The 17500-nt window shown below is 32.3% G+C and overlaps 1 protein-coding gene across 4 annotated transcripts in view; it reads left to right on the top strand.

Moving 5' to 3' along the window:
- Window positions 1-10570, top strand: part of LOC144976400 (uncharacterized) — an 18962-nt gene extending 8392 nt beyond the window's left edge. For 2 of the 4 annotated variants that reach the window (XM_078920667.1, XM_078920668.1), the window contains exons 2-5: window positions 1-1709; window positions 2038-2173; window positions 8097-8228; window positions 9641-10570. The exon at window positions 1-1709 is cut by the window's left edge and continues 504 nt beyond it. In XM_078920667.1, the coding sequence (XP_078776793.1) occupies window positions 1-1709; window positions 2038-2173; window positions 8097-8228; window positions 9641-9879 (2216 nt within the window). In that variant the 3' untranslated portion in view covers window positions 9880-10570. Of the gene's footprint in view, window positions 1710-2037; window positions 2174-3243; window positions 4725-8096; window positions 8229-9640 lie in introns of those variants that run through there. The other 2 variants (XM_078920669.1, XM_078920670.1) reach the window with 1 other exon arrangement.
- Window positions 10571-17500: the final 6930 nt, after the last annotated feature.

Below are 17500 nucleotides of genomic sequence, written 5' to 3'. Positions count from 1 at the left end.
AGAGCAGTGACTCGGCTGACTCCGCTTCTTCCGGTGAGATATTCAATAGCACCTACACTGACACAGTATCCAGCACCACCAGCTCCGCATTCCTTATCAAAACTTCTCTGGACTCGGATGATGAAACTCAAACGCAACAAGACCATAATATGTTCATGACTACTGACCCAAGCTGCTGCAATGATGGCTACATGTCTTATTCAAGCACAGAAGCTCTAGATGACGGCAATGATGAAAATGAATGCAAAAATAATAACTTTATTTCACTAAAAAACGATGGAGACGAAGATGAAATGGAGACAAAACCGATGCTCTCAGAACAAGATGCAACGGCAATAGCAGAAGACAAGAATGAGGAAGAAAGTGCCGATATGAGGAAAAGTTTGGCAGACTTTTTACCTCACCATCTTACCCCTATCCAAGAAAATGAAGTTGTCTCATTTATTACGGAAGTTGAGCCGAAACAGTACACTAAAATTACAGACAACATCATTGTTGTGGATGAATCTTTTCTGTTCAACAGTAGCTCCAACCTCGGTGAACTGGAATGTGGCAAGAATGGAAAACGTGCTGTAACGATGCAGAACTTGCATGAACGATCCAGCTTCCTTGACCTCACTGAAATCTCCAAGGTAGGGAAAGCATGTCAAAAGGCGTTGGTGTATCTCAAGGACGACATCACCATGGGGTCTTTAGTGTCTCTCAACGCCGCAGTAGCTAAAGAAAACAACAACAAAGATCCTATGCAGTCTCTGAGTTTGATCTCCGGTGCAAAATCAGAGGGCGTTTTAAAGAAATCTTCCAACTACACGAAAAATCTACTTGCTCTTAGCTTTAGTATCTCCCTTCTTTACATTGCTGTTGGCTCCATCAGGAATCTCCAGAGCAGCATCAATCACGAAGGTGGTGTTGGCGTTATTGGATTAGCTTTCAATTTTGTTGGCTACGTGCTCGGTAGTGTGTTTAGCAGTTCCATCGTTCAAAACTTCCAGCCAAGGAAATGCCTCATCGTGAATTTGTTTCCCAACCTACTCTACATCGCAGCAAACCTGTACCCCGCAATGTGGGTGATGGTGCCAATCTCACTCATTCAAGGCATTTCATTGGCCATCGTGTCAAATGCAGTCAGCACATATATCACATATTTGGCCAAAGGATGCGCTGAGAAGACGAAGGATACATTTGCTGAAATCTCATGTCGGTATTTTGGCACATATAGCCTAATGTATATCAGCCATCTCATCATTGGTAATCTCATCGCCTCTTTGATCCTCCAGCCCCCATCAAGCTCAACACAAATTGGCAACGGCTCAAACTCAACCAATGCTACAATAGAAAATGTCACAAATGTTATGCCCATCAACACATCATTATCATCAGTATCGTCTCACCTTAAGAAATGTGGACCAAATTTTTGCCAACATTTTGAGATCGGCGGTGGGTCACAGTTCACTGTTGATATGGAAACCAAATATCTTTTATTTGGTGTATACTTTGGATGCATCATCCTTGCTATTCTCATCGCTATCTTCTTCATGGAACCCCTCAACATCAACCTCTTCAGATCCACCGTCAGCCCAGCCAGAATGCTGAAGCAGCAGATGTCATCTCTGGCTCGTTTCTTTGCAGACATCAAATTTATCCTACTGTTGCCTTTACTCATGCAATCTGTCATGCAGTTTGCATTTGTTACAGCCGAGTTTGCCAAAGTAAGATATTGAAAAATGTGATTAATTTCAAACTTTTCTTTTCTTTTCTTTTTGAGTTGATTAGCGCATTGCACTATGGATGCGTCGTGTACTATATTTTTTCTCTCTCTGAGTTTGCCCATGGTTTTATATTATAAATATTTATTGGAAAGGCACAATTAAACTCAAATTATCTAATTTCTATGATTTATAATTCAATACAGTTGAAATATCTGTCTCAATATAAAGCATTCGGTTTAGGAGCGGCCATTACAACTCAGTCAAAACGATGTTTTGCTCTTTTTAAAATCAGAATATCTAAGTCTATATTATTTTTTTTATTTTTCAGGGTTACATCACGTGTGCTTTAGGAATTCATATGATTGGCTACACCATGATCTGCTTTGGAGTGTGCAGCAGTATCAGCTCCTTACTGTGTGGACTTCTCAACAAATACGTAGGACGCATTCCGTTTATAGTGGCTGGTAGGTTGCGGTTGATGACTTTTATTAACTTTTATTTTTTATTAATTAAAACAATTTTTCTCATTCCATTCTTATAATGACTTTTTTTTTCAGGTCAACATATGAAAATGCAATTCTTGCATTGTGACTTTCTCCATTGAAGCAGAGATCGTCCATGAACTTTGACCTTCTAATATGATTTTATTTATGTTCAAATTTATTCTGATGATAACAATTATGCTTGTAAGATTCTAAAGCTAGTTTCCTCACACATTTAATGGATAGGAACATCATTTAATTTGGATAGTGCTGACTTATGATAGTTCAGTGGAAGTCAACAAATGTATTTTACCACAAATAACTGAAGACATTTAAGCGGATAATAAAAATGCAAAATAATTTTTTTTTAATTTCATATGTTAAAAAAAAGGAAAACTAAGCTAAATGATCATGATTTAATAATGGTGAATTTGTCTTATGAACTTATTTGAGTTGCAGATGAACAATAAGAAGAGAAAATACACTTTTAAAGTGATTTTTTTCCCCCCGACCACTTAGTTTTAATGGCTAAGAAAGAAATGGTTCGACACATCGAGAATTCACCATTCGCATCCTTGTTTGAGAAACGTGCGGATTAGAAGAGATAATAAATTCCTCAGTTTCTGATATTATTCAGATAATCATTTTATTGTGGGACGTCTCGTGATGGGTATGTTACAAACCGTTAGAACGTTTATTAATGGCCATTTACACTCATATAGAAGTCATGGATAAATAACATTTTAAGAATATAAGCGTGAACAGTAAACTCTGCATGTTTAATTTGTGATTCAGCTTAATACTTCACAATATTGTAAAGACTAAAAACATGACTCCAGGATTTGACTACTCTAAACTTTCGACTTTGAAACCAATAATCAAACAATGGTTGAATTTAGTAATAATAATGTATTCCTCAGTGTCTCTCCACTGCCCGAATAACATTTTTATTTCAGTTCGTTTTCTGTCCTTATCTCCTCCACTGTCCCATGGGGAATATTAGCTCATCTTCTTTTTCTGAAATCCTTTTTTCACCCAATTTCTAATTTCAGCATCTTTCAAACCACTGACGAGCTCACCAAGCAGAGAGCCAATGCTTCTGATGTTGCTGATGAAACCAGCTTTCACTTGCCTCTATTCCGTTTTTTGTAATGGTTGAGGTGGTGTTAGTTATCTGACTAGAGTGCTCTACCCTTTGGTTAAAGTAAAGCGGCCAAAAGCCAAACAACCCAGATAGCCATGTGTGTGAATCCCAATCAGCCCCAACCCGAAGATGGTGGGAGGAGAAGATATAATCTGGTGGTGTGTGGTAGCGTGTCCGTGTCATTACTGTGCTGGGTTTCAAATACAAATTTGAAATGTTATGGGTAACTATGACTTGGTGAGTATCAGGTTGTTCTCTGCAGGCCCTCAACATGTCTCTTTCTCGACATTGTTGGGGGCTAATATCTGGTACCTCCCTACCTCATTTTGCAGAGAATAGCCGCCAAATATTTGAAATCGCAATTTTGTGTGCTAACAACATGTGATGACGACCTCAGCCTCAGGTCATTTTTGGGCAACATTCAGTGTATTTGGAGTTGGCTCGGTTTGTGAAGAAGAAAATCCATCATATTTTCCAATATATTTGGCTTGACATGAATTTGCTGAAAGGAAAAAAAATGCTGAAAGATGTTTTCTTCTGACATACAAATGGCCGACTCTTTTGCCACAGGAAACGATAGGCATGAAAAAGCACAAATGAAACTTGATCATTTGTTTTTTCTTGTTGACACCATTATTGCTATCACACTTCCTGTGAACTGGACTGATATTGGAGACTCAAAGCACAGAACATTCTCCCATAACATAAGTCTATTATTTATTTTTTATTCGGACAGCCCAGTGTACCAAGTCTTACATTCAAATTTCAACAACAGCTATCTAGACTAGATTTATCCAATAATACATATATTATATCTAAAAATACACATCTATTCAATAACGTTATTATATCCAACAAGTGTCTCTCAGTAAATAAATTTCTCAGACCAGTGGTGAATATTGATTTTATTTAAATTTCCCTGCATGCAATAACGCTTAAATGATGAGCAGTGGTTGTTTGCTTATATTTTTATTCGGTTTGATCTTAAATTAATTATGAATCAAAATGAGGTTTTAAGCCAATCATTGCTTAATAGTTTTGTCCTTTACTTTTCTCTCACTGTAATTCTCACTATCTTTTCTTTTACTTTCTAGTTTTTTCTTATTATTATTAATTAATTACTTTTCTGGACAGTGGTATTGGAAGTACAATATAAGTTGAATGTGTGAAGTGACTCAAAAAGCTTCTTCTGGAGACTAATATGATATTGATATGCATTCTATTATTTGTGGTGTTCTAAATTGTATATGTTAAGCTTCAAGATTCAGAGTTACATTAATGATCAATAATGGACTTTACCAGAAGAACTTTGTTGTAAAACTGTTACCCTTTAGTCCAAATAGATAAATAGATAGATATTAAAGATACTAAATGACTCAAAAGAAAAAATGATTAAACAAAAGTAAAATATTTTTTTTTAATGAACAAAAAAGTTTCAAGCAATGCAAATGATACCTTTGTATAGCAAATTCGTTTCTTGTTTATAAATTGCTACACAATTCAGTGTGTCTTCATTTCATTAAATTTTAAGTACCAAATATGATCAATATTTATCGGGAATTTCCAGTTGTCTATTCAGATTCATGTCCTGTGATTTTGATTATTAAAAAAAAATAATAAAAAAGCTTCTTTAGTAACTTACAGAAACCATATAGACTCTTAAACTTGAATTATTATTTTTTTTGGTGTGGTTTCTTTTTATGGTTGAAATTGCATTTTTTTCCTTCTTAACGTCGGCACTCATAAGAGGACTGAGTTTAAACATCTATTAAAAAAAATTTTTTAAAAGAAAAACCATCCATATGGATGGGGTAGTAGGATCTATTCTGATCTTCGGGAAGTATGGCAAAGTTGAAAGAAACAAGCCTTCTCACTACCTTTTGCTCTAGCTCTGGCCAATCCTTTGCCCTGTACCGTGTCATTGCTGGGTTGACTCCATGACAATACCTGATGAATACGGACCATCATCATATGAACAAAAATGCTCGACGTTTAACCGTCAATGTTCTATTCCAAGATACAAAGATATGCAATTATATTCTCTCTGCACTTCTAATTTATTTAAATTGTTTTAATATTTCTGCTTTGGTATCTGGTTTCAAATGTGATAGAACATTTTGAAAAAGAGATGCTCGCAAGAATGCTTGATGACTTCAAGAAGTTTTCCTTTGAGATTTAAATGGAAATATAAATTAAATTATACTCTTTACTTTGCAAGCTCACTTTTTCAACTGTGCTGATGGGAATAATAGGTTTTTGCATACAAATATGATACCTACTTTTTTTCTTCTTTACTTCTTATATCTGTGAAAATCAAGAGATTTGTTAAATTTGGATTCACATTTTAAATTTGAATTCCAAATGATTTTGTCAGTAATTATTTATTTGGCTGAAAATGGAAATAAATTATGTGAATAAGTAAAATTTTATCCTGCTTTTGAAATAAGTTTTAAAAAAAGTCTCTTGATTTACCCTTCTATATTCACAAATGTATGACTTGAAAGTCAATAGAAAGATTTAAACAGAGAGAGAGTGACAATAAATCGGAGCTTCAATATTGATTGAATTTATCGGGTCTGTCAATGAACTAAAAATATTTAAAATAACTGTCAACGAAGCTTGTAGTGAAGTTAAATGTGGTCATAATACTGTCATAAAACGTCATACAATTTCCTCTTTCATTTGTCAGAAGAAATTTAATTCAATATTTGGGAATATAAAAATATATTTTAATGAATGAGATAATATTCTCCTTATTTTGATCTTTTATCGACTTCCCTACAAGCTGGCTTGGCTATTACATTGACATTAGGTCTTTTACTAACTATTGCGCATATCATATGGCCTCATTATGCATCCATTTAAATATTTATAAAATGAAATGAAGTTTAAAAGATTTGACTGATGCTGAATTTTGAATTTGAAAGAAAGCCATTTGATATTAAGCCTTTGATAATGATTGACGTATATTGAAACTATTCAATCAAAGTAAAATCAGATTAAGTTTCCTTTTTGTTTTTGTTTTTCTTTAAACGTAGTTAGACAATGTGATCATCTTACACACCTCAAAATAAATTTAAGAACTTTTTATTGCTCTCAAAATTCTACATCAGTCATTATGGTATTCCCAATCGTCATGTAAGCATTTTAAATATAACAAGTGGTTGCACTGAAATTTAAATGTGGTGGAATGACTTAATCTATCCCAACCTCCCCTCACCCCTAAGTTGAAGGCAAATTTATAACTAGATCATTCTTTTCGAACTGAGACAGCAATCTCAATCTCAAAACAAAACAAACAAAAAAAAAACAGTGCTCATCTATTCCATAGAATCATCATACGAAGTGTGCAAAGCCCCTGTTGTATTTATAGTGCATAATATTATCTTCAAATTTTGTAGAAAAAAGAATCATATGATCATTATTACTTCAATCAAGTGCATAAGATATTTCCCCTTTTGTTTCAAATATTGAGATTTCTCATCTGGCATTGATTTTATTGAGCTTTTTCTTATCTTTTTTTTTAAAATATTCATTTATTTACAATTTTTGTGGAATGCACCTTTGTAGGGCACTTCAACGAGCTCAATGCGCTTGACATATCCCAAGCAGGCCATCGTGAAAATTGCTACCCAGGCCACCATTTTGTGCTCTTACAATGTCCTGCTAACAGCTAGGTACCATACTTATTCATTTCAAATTGGACAATGCGTGTGAAGTACCTTACCCAACGACACAGAGCTGGGCTCTGAGTTTTTAAGTGATTGTCACCCATTTGTCACTGACCATGTTCAACATCATTGATTTGATTACAATGCACCATATAACTCGGTCATTGACCCCCCACTAAAATCTCAAAAATTATGTATCTTATGAACTACACCAAAAAGTACTGCAAGAGATTCAACCACGCTCATTGCTTTCTTGAATTGTTGGCACTCCCTTTTTGTTTTGATTTCTTTAAAATTGATATTGTACCACTGGTTTGTATAGATGTCATTGAGATAATAATGATGATAACAACAGCAATAATAATAATAATAATAATAATAATAATAATAATAATAATAATAATAATAATAATAATAATAATATAATAATAATAATAATAATAATAATAATAATAATAATAATAATAAAATAATAATAATGATGAATAATAATAATAATAATAATAATAATAATAATAATAATAATAATAATAATAATAATAATAATAATAATAATAATAATAATAATAATAATAATAATAATAATAATAATAATAATAATAATATAATAATAATAATAATAAAAATCATGTATTTTAAAAAAATGTTAACATGTTCAGTCCTACAGACACAAACAATGGAAAAAACATACTTTTAAAAAAACACGACGATAAACAAACAAGAAAACCGTGCCCAAACATTAAGTTCAGAAAATCTACTTTGACCTGTATTGTCAAACTTACTTTGTTTAAGGGCAGCATCACCATTAAACCACAACTATGAAAAGGAGATAAGAAAGAAAATGACTTGGCACCGTAAAAATTATTCATGTTGAAACCAGCTTTTTTTTCCTGCCGACTTTATCAAGTTAAATTGAGTTAAATAATTTCACTGTAAAGAAACAGAGTGTTCCTAGCTTCGATACCTCCTCCATTGGTTCTGTTGCAGCAAATCCGTCACATACCACAGCTGGTTACTGAAGGTTGCTCAAGCATAATATCAACTCTTAGATTTATCGTTTTTTTTATCTTTTCTCCTTTCCCAATTTTAGCTGCTACCTTGAACCTTGCTTGCCTCATCTATATGCTCCAGTGGCTTCCCACAGCTGAATCTCTCATCCCGTATTTTGTCATCATGGGAATTTGGGGTATCACCGACGGTTTCTGGACAGCACAAGTGACCAGTAAGTAGTTTCTTTAAAACTTTTGAATTCATTAAATCCGCTCGGGCGCTGTTTCCTCAAACCTCTCAAGACATGCAGAACAGTTTGAGGAAACGGTGTACAAAGAATAATAAGGGGAAAAAAAAATCAAACATTCAACTGAGTTCAAGGAAACTGAATTTTAGAGATCATGTTCGAGGAAATGGTAGTCGAGTGTACAATAGATGCTTAGATAACCACGCCTCTCGGGCAATCGTAAACAATGATAGCGATTGGCAAACATGGCAAACTACACAGGTTTTTACTATCGATGGTATGTGTCTAAGTAAAATACCCATTGTTCTACCGCTTGATCAATAGAGCCAACATAGAAAACTATGTGTTAACTTAAACGTTTATAATCTGATCGAGAAAAATCATGTGATAACTAGTCACCCATTTGGTGGTATAAGAACAATAACAATTATCAGAGAGTTGTCGATTTCATTCACGTTATTGTTTTTAAACAACCAACTATGTTTGTCCGAACAATGTGAAGGTGTTCCACAAATTCCATGTTTTGATTGGTCAAAAATATACTGGTTAATTATTATAATGAAGATGAAGTCGACCAAGAGAATTGCTACTGTATGATTGAATTGGACAGTTGTTTTTTACTCTGTACCCATGCGACAACTGGTGGTCAGTGTGGGAAATCAACCATTTCCTTACGTTTGTAATGAAAAAGGAGACACATAGCCACAATACTTTACAAACTTCGCCAGTTGCCTATTAAGGCCTGAATTGAAAATAAAGATACAATGATATGCCTCTACTCTAAAACTAAATGATCACTTTTGGGTATCTTAAGGATTTTATTCATGCCTATACCCCCATCTCGCAATTTAAGGCCGTGTGATCTGCATCTTTTTGCACAACCTAAAAAGGGGGAATGCAAATTAAAAGACCGATCATTTCAATACACAGCTCCTATAGTATAGTGTGAAATTCTCTGCTATTTAATCTGTGCTCTCGACTTATAAATTCGGACACAGTTAAAAACTCATCTCTTCCACCTAGATATATTTAGATGATATGTAGAAAAAGAAATATTGGAACAATCCTAAAAATTAACGTTTATGCTGCTTTTTAATTTCTGACAATATTCAAATGGCGTCATGAAAGTTCAAACTATTATGTCTATTCTAATGACTGACGATTTTTTGAAGTAGTTGTAAAAAAAAAAAAGAAAAAATAGAGTGAGCGATAAGCTACATGTTTATACTATAGTTTTAATCACAAACCACATGTCATATGTTGCTTTAATTTAATGCATCTTGCTGGATTTTTTTGATTTTTTTAGCAATGTAGAACCAATTTTCAAATTGAAAGTATATGACATCTTTATTAATACAACTTAACTCATACACAATTTTTTCTCTCTCAATCTTAAGGTTTAATGGGACTTATCTTCCCTGACAAAATTGAGGAAGCTTATGCTGGTCTCCGGATGACCCAAGGTTTAAGTGCTGCCATTACCTTTGGCTACTCCAGTGCATTGTGCATGACTGCAAAAATTTATATCACCATTGGAGTCTGCTTTCTTGGACTTGTGGGATATTTGATAATGGAAATGAAGCTCAGATGTCAAAAGAACAAGCCTGCTATCGTGATGAAACAGACATCGGTTTAGATTCTGTGTATGTACTAGATGATATGAAACTGGTGATATTCAAGACTTTGGTGTGTTATGATTAATAACCCTTTTTGGTCTTGAAATGTTAGAGGAGGAAGAACATCACTTTTAAAAATGAAAATGGGGAGATGATAAATGTTTGAGGTTAAGGGAAAAGCAGTAATTGTGATATTTACGATTGCTATTTCATTTAGTCCTAAGTACGTGTTTCCCGTTATGGAATAACATGACTGAACACGTTTAATTTCTTCTTCATGGGAACTCTTTTATTTTTGTTGTAATGTTCATCCGTAATGAATTCCTGTGACATTTCCATACAACATGCGTTTATCAATATTTAATGTTCATATTGGGATGTTGCAAACCATGGAATAAAAGGACAAAGGTTAATTTTTTCATGTTGTATTGTTTTTGTTTTTGTTTGTCTCACTGTGACCCATATTGGGTTAAACTAAAAGGTTAAACTTTTCATGTTGTATTGTTTTTGTTTTTCTTTGTCTCACTATGACCCATATTGGTCTAAGGTTGAATTTGTCAGCTTTCAAAAAAGTCATTTTCATTTCGTTTGATTTATTTCATTATATTTTATTCTTATTTTACAAAGTTGAGAAAAACAATCAATACTTATAATTTTGATCATATGATATACAATTCTTCCATATTGGAAGTTATATATCCAATGGAGATTATATCTCTTTATATATATATATATATATATATATATATATATATATATATATATATATATTATATATATATATATATATATATATATATATATATATTATTTATATATATTTATAAAGATATTATATCTTTATAATATTCGTTTTAACATTTACCGGTGTGCGAATATCATAACATCATTTTTTCCAACCATTTACACAACATATCAAATGCATTTAAAGTAATATTATCGGTGGAAGTGTTTCAAATTTACATATTTAAGTTTAGAGTTTTTTTTAAAAAATGATCTGAAATCATGATCCTGATTTTAAATTACAGCATAAGTGACTAGTCAGGAAATAAATTTTAATCTCTCTTTATTATAAAGTATTTTTATGCATCACAATGCAATAAAACCATCCTCTTTCCGGTTGAAAACAACTGCGCATGTTGCCATAGTTTGAGATTATTTATATTTCTGAATGGTTTATACCATTCTGATCTTTTTCTTTTAATTACATCCCATACATTTTGCTACTCTCATGGAATTACTTTTAGTCTTTTTTTTTTCCGCCTCTTCCTTATTCTTTTCTTTTCCTCCCTTCACATTCAGCCCTCTCTTCCCCATTCTTTTCTTTTCCTCCTCTTCACTTCACCCTCTCTTCTTCCCTTTATTTTCTTCTTTTCTTTCTTCTTCTTCTTCTTCTCTCTTCTTTCTTCTTCTCTCTCTTCTTCTCTTCTTCTTCTTTCTTCTTCTTCTTCTTCTTCTTCTTCTTCTTCTTCTTCTTCTCTTTTCTTTTCTTCTTCTTCTTCTTCTTCTCTTCTTCTTCTTCTTCTTCTTCTCTTTTCTTTTTTTTTTCTTTTCTTCTTCTTCTTCTTCTTCTTCTTCTTCTTCTTCTTCTTCTTCTTCTTCTTCTTCTTCTTTCTTTTCTTCTTCTTCTTCTTCTTTTTCTTCTTCTTCTTCTTCTTCTTCTTCTTCTTCTTTTTTCTTCTTCTTCTTCTCTTCTTCATCTTCTTCTTCTTTTCTTTTCTTCTTCTTCTTCTTCTTCTTCTTCTTCTTCTTCTTCTTCTTCTTCTTCTTCTTTCTTCTTCTCTCTTCTTCTTCTTCTTCTTCTTCTTCTTTTTCTTTTTCTTCTCTTCTTCTTCTTCTTCTTCTTCTTTTCTTCTTCTTTTCTTCTTCTTCTTCTTCTTCTTCTTCTTTTTTTTTTCTTCTTCTTCTTCTTCTTCTCTTCTTCTTTTCTCTTCTTCTTCTTCTTCTTCTTCTCTCTTCTCTTCTTCTTTCTTTTCTTCTATTTTTTATTATTATTATTACTACTACTACTACTACTACTACTACTACTACTACTACTACTACTACTACTACTACTACTATTATTACTACTACTACTACTACTACTGCTACTATATCACTAATATTATTATTATACTTATATTCATCATCAACATCATCATCACCATCATCATGATCATGATCATCATCATATCTTTAACCGCCATCATCATCAATATCATCACTTATTTTAATACTGTTTTAATCATTATTTTCTCCAGCATAACATCGAACCATTCCACAAGTTGTATTTCTTCAACTTTAAGAAACAAATTATATCTTTAAAAAATATTTTTTCTTTTCACCAAATGTGTTTACATTTTTTAATTTTCATATATGGTCAGGAAGGAATTACTGTTCATAATTATTGATTTTGTTAGAGGAAGAAAAGGTTCTGTATATTACAGAATATCAAACCAAGGCTTCATACTTCAGTTGATAGACTTTTCTATGATCAGCCTACATTATATCTACCGTACTACAAAGCGTCAATGTATTTTTATTGTATGCTTTTCATACTCGCTTTGTTGTCATCTTAATAAATGTTTATTTTTTTCAAAAAGTCAAATTGGTTGTATTTATGGCTTGAGAATCTCATAAAAGTTCAATAAATTTTAGTTGTATTTGAATCACGATGACTTTACGTCACTTTTTTGTTTTGTTTTTGGTTTTGAATTTTTAAATTGTATTTTATGGTTTACAACCATTGATAACTTTCCCATGATACTTATTCACAATTTCCATTTACATCGTAACCATTTGAATTGTTTTTTGATTCATTCTCAAATCACTTTTTTTCAATGGTGTGACCGAAAACTATTTAGTATAAGTTGTCATATTGCTATAAAGAGACGATTCCGTCAAAGAAATCACCCTAATTAAATGATTATGATATTGAAATTTATTTGTTATTCCATCACATTTTTTTACAATATTCTCAAATATTTAAAGGGATATCTTTTCTCCAAGGAAAGTGTCATCTCTTTAAAGGCTATGTTTCATATAATATATTGATTTTATGATTTTTTTCTTTCTTTTAGTATTACGGGAGAAATCTCCATACAATATTTTAACAATCAAACTTTATGTGACAATATAAACTATTTTAATCTCTGTCTCGTTGATATATCAAGATGAGTTTTGAATCACAACCTATTTTATGGTGTAAAGGATTAGTATCTTTGTTTGATTTTCCTCAATCATTTTTTTTTTTGCTGGTGCCATATTCAAATTTGGTTTCCGACATAATTTTATATTCGGTATATAAATATTTCACCATATATTGAGGGAACTTGTTTGACACTGAAAACGTTGCTTAGATCTGAGCATATAGAACTCTATGTAATTATGATTACAACACTGAAGTAGAAATTGTTTGTAATGGCTTTTTTTTTTCAAAGAGTGTACAAGGCTAACTTAATCAAGAGTAATTTACAAACTCTGAATTAAGCCCAACATTTATCAATCTTTGATATTGCTATTTAGTCAAAGATTAAGATCAGTGGCAAATGCAGTCCCCTCATTGCCATGCAAATTTCATTTTCAATGTTTTGATAATGATTATGTACTTCGTACTGTACCAAAATGCAAATTTGTTTATGGTGGATCTGACATCTTAACATTGGTCTTCTTCTTCTTCTTCTTCTTTCAGCTTATCCCGCATTTTGCAGGGTTGCCTTAACGAATGCCTCATCTCCATGCATCTCGGTTCAGAGCATCATCTTCAATCTTCCTCCAGTACAGGTTCTTTCATGTCGTCCTTTATCAAACCATCTAGTCTTTGGGCGTCCCTTTTTCCTCTTTCCCGCTAATATAAATTCCAATACTTTCCTTCCGATGTACTCCCTCTCTCGTCTTCTTACATATCCGAACCATTTCATTCTATCTTCTCTCATCTTTATTGATACATTCTTCACAGTAAGAATTAAACAATCAAGATTATCTTTTAACAGTAAAATAAGTTGAAAATGTTCTTCGAACATTAAATATTTCCAAAGGCGCGACTACATAATACGCATGCTATTTTTCATTTGATTCATGCATTTGGAATCACAGTGTTGAGCTGTTACATAATATTTACTTTGTTAATCCTTGACTGCTGGATATTTGTCCTTTTTCATTGGCCAAAAAATAACAATACAATGGAATATCAGAACAGGGATATTTCATCTTGACGTTGACATTGTATTTTTAAAAAAAATATTATCTTGACGTTGACATTGTAGTTTTAAAAAAATATTATCTTGACGTTGACATTGTATTTTTTAAAAAATATTATCTTGACGTTGGCATTGTATTTTTAAAAAAAGATTATCTTGACGTTGACATTGTATTTTTTTTTAAATATTATCTTGACGTTGACATTGTATTTTTAAAAAATATTATCTTGACGTTGGCATTGTATTTTTTAAAAATATTATCTTGACGTTGACATTGTATTCTTAAAAAATATTATCTTGACGTTGGCATTGTATTCTTAAAAAATATTATCTTGACGTTGGCATTGTATTTTTTAAAAAAATATTATCTTGACGTTGACATTGTATTAAAAATAAAATATTATTCAAATATTTTACTGTGAATACCAATTATTTTTAATTACACGATCTCGTTTAAAGTCCAATCTTTTTAAAAATGTTATCTTTTAAAATTGATTAGTATTACTATTGTTATTACCATTATTATTACTACTGTTGTTGTTGTTGTTATTATTATTATTATTATTATTATTATTATTATTATTATTATTATTATTATTATTATTATTATTATTATTATTATTATTGTTGTTGTTGTTGTTGTTGTCGTCGTCGTCGTCGTCGTCGTCGTCGTCGTCGTCGTCGTCGTTGTTGTTGTTGTTGTTGTTGTTATTAATAATAATGATGTGTGATTGAATGTTAGGGTACATACAACCAGAATGAATGTGACTTTTTGTTATAATATGTATAAAAGTTGTCGAATATTTTAAAGATTAAATCATAGACAACAAGTAATCAATGTTCGTAATTAGAAGCTGTAGATATGAAAGCAAATAACTCAGGCTTGTAAATATTATGTTTTTGCATTACATAACTGGTGCTGTTGGTGGACGGATGGATAGTTGTTTAAATTGTAAATAAAGAATGACGGCTGCCTCATTATACAAAATTCTCTTTGACGTCACCCTTTCCCTACTTCATCATCATCATCATCATCATCGTCGTCGTCGTCTTCATTATTATCATCACCACCCCCAAAATCATCCCCATCATTTTCATATGCCTAACGCATATCATCAGCAGAGAATATTGTGGTTAAAAAAAGAATACAAAACAACAAAAACATATATTTTTACATTGAATCTAAGATAATCCCTCATAAATTTCCGTGTTGTTAATATTGTTGCCTCATACGGATTATGTAATAAATAACATAAAAATAATAACAATTGTTGTTGTTTGCTTTTTTTTTTTTTTTTGCTTTTTTCTTCTTCTTCTTTTTCTTCTTCTTCTTTTTCTTCTTCTTCTTCTTCTTCTTCTTCTTCTTCTTCTTCTTCTTCTTCTTCTTCTTCTTCTTCTTCTTCTTCTTTTTCTTTTTCTTTTTCTTCTTCTTCTTCCTTTTCCTCTTCTTTCTTCTTTCTCTTCTTCTTGTTCCTCTTGGTCTTGTTCTTCTACTTCTTCTTCTTGTTCTTCTTGTTCTTGTTCTTCTTCTTGTTCATCTTCTTCTTCTTCTTCTTCTTCTTCTTCTTCTTCTTCTTCTTCTTCTTCTTCTTCTTCTTCTTCTTCTTCTTCTTCTTCTTCTTCTTTGTCGCTCCAAACTGGTACAGTTATGTCGGAGTGATCAAGGTGCCAAGAAAAGAATTTAACTAAGAAGACAAGAGCAGTCGTAACGTCACACTATCTCATCTTCCGGTTCCAAAATTCTTGGAAGTGTGTATGTAACCAGTCCTTCCGAGGAGGTTCCATGTTGAAATAGAAGGTGACATAACTAATTTTATAGTAGGGTGTATACGCAGGTTCTTGTGGTATGACACTCGCTTTCGGATCGGAAGGTCCTGGGTTCAAGCCTCGCTCGGCGCATAGTTGAGTCCTTGGAAAAGGCTCTTTACTCACATTCTCTCACCAAACTCATGTTTAAAATGAGTACCTGGCCATTAACAGATTTGTCTCTGTCCGAAAAATATTATAACATCGCCTAACAGGCGTCATGTCCTGTCCTAAATGTTGAATGTTGCTGTTGGCCAGGGACCCCTTGTAAAGCGCTTTGAGCACATTTAGTGGATATTGCACTGTATAAAAGCTCAATTTAATGAATTTTTTTTTTTATTGACGACCAGCATATTTTATATTTAGATTAGAAAATAAGATGACGGGTGGTTGGATGGGAGCATCACCCTTGAATCATATACCTATGATGTTCGCATGGGTGTACGATCCGATAGTGATGTCGTTTCTTCTTCTCTTTACTAGCCTATCCTGCTTCTTTGGTTTGTGATTGTATTTTTGACAGGGGATATATTTTTTTTCTGTAAATCTTCTGCCTGTTTGTTCTTGGTTATTTATAATTTAGCTTATGATATCTTTAGGTTATGATTTTGATTTACATTTGTACTATTTTTGTTAGATTGCTTGTTTTTTTGTTTCAGCGGTCTCTCATATAACCTCAATTGTGTTGGAAGAGACCTAAAGCAACAAACAAACAAAAAAAGAAAATAAGATGACATCACTCTGAAACCAGAAGGTCAATAATTATTACACAAGTAGATATGTATCCAGTCCTCCTGAAGATTAGTTTTACACTTCCAATGAAATGAGAACCAGTTTTTTTTTATATCACATGTTTGTTCCCTATTAGATACGATCAGAAATATGAAGTTAAAAGTTATTGTCAATACGATTGGTCACATTCATTGATCTTCTTCATCCACAGTCTGATCTGCCGCGCTCTGAAAAACAAAAAAAAACAAAACAAAACAGAAACAAAGAAAACAAACAGACCAAAAAACAAACTAACAAAAACAACATGTAATAAAATTGTTGGCCAGAAAGATGGACTTTCAAATCCGTTGATTAACAAATGACCTTCATCTTGTCCTTATCTCAAACCTGCGAGTTCAAGAAAGTATTTATTATGGAAGTCTCAGGTTTGAGAGTTGTTGACAAGGGTCATTTTAACTCTCTCCTTACCAGCCATTTTCAGGATTTTCCCCAAAACTTCACGCCCAACTAACACAAAAAAATATATTTTTTTTATCACTCAAACACAATAGAAGTAACGTTCTTCCCATGCTTAATTTCTTTAGTAAAACAAGCTCTACAACACACTGTTTATTTTCCTTAAATTTTATGATGTACAAGAGAATGGTCACATTCATTGAACTTCTTCATCCACAGTCTGATCTGCCGAGCTCTGAAAAAAACAACCCCCCCCCCCCCTTCAAAAACAAAACAAAGAAAACAAACAGACCAAAAAAAAAAAAAAAAAAAAACAAACAAACTAACAAAAACAATAACATGTATTGTTGGCCAGAAAGATGGACTTTCAAATCCGTTGATTAACAAATGACCTTCATCTTGTCCTTATTTCAAACCTGGGAGTTCAAGAAAGTATTTATTATGGAAGTCTCAGGTTTGAGAGTTGTTG

The sequence above is a fragment of the Berghia stephanieae genome, chromosome 7, assembly GCF_034508935.2.
Source record: "Berghia stephanieae isolate SIO BIC M18660-M18661 chromosome 7, UCSD_Bste_1.3, whole genome shotgun sequence".
NCBI lineage: Eukaryota > Metazoa > Mollusca > Gastropoda > Nudibranchia > Aeolidiidae > Berghia > Berghia stephanieae.
Note: the sequence above shows the minus strand (reverse complement) of the source record. Positions and strands in the feature narration are given on the sequence as shown.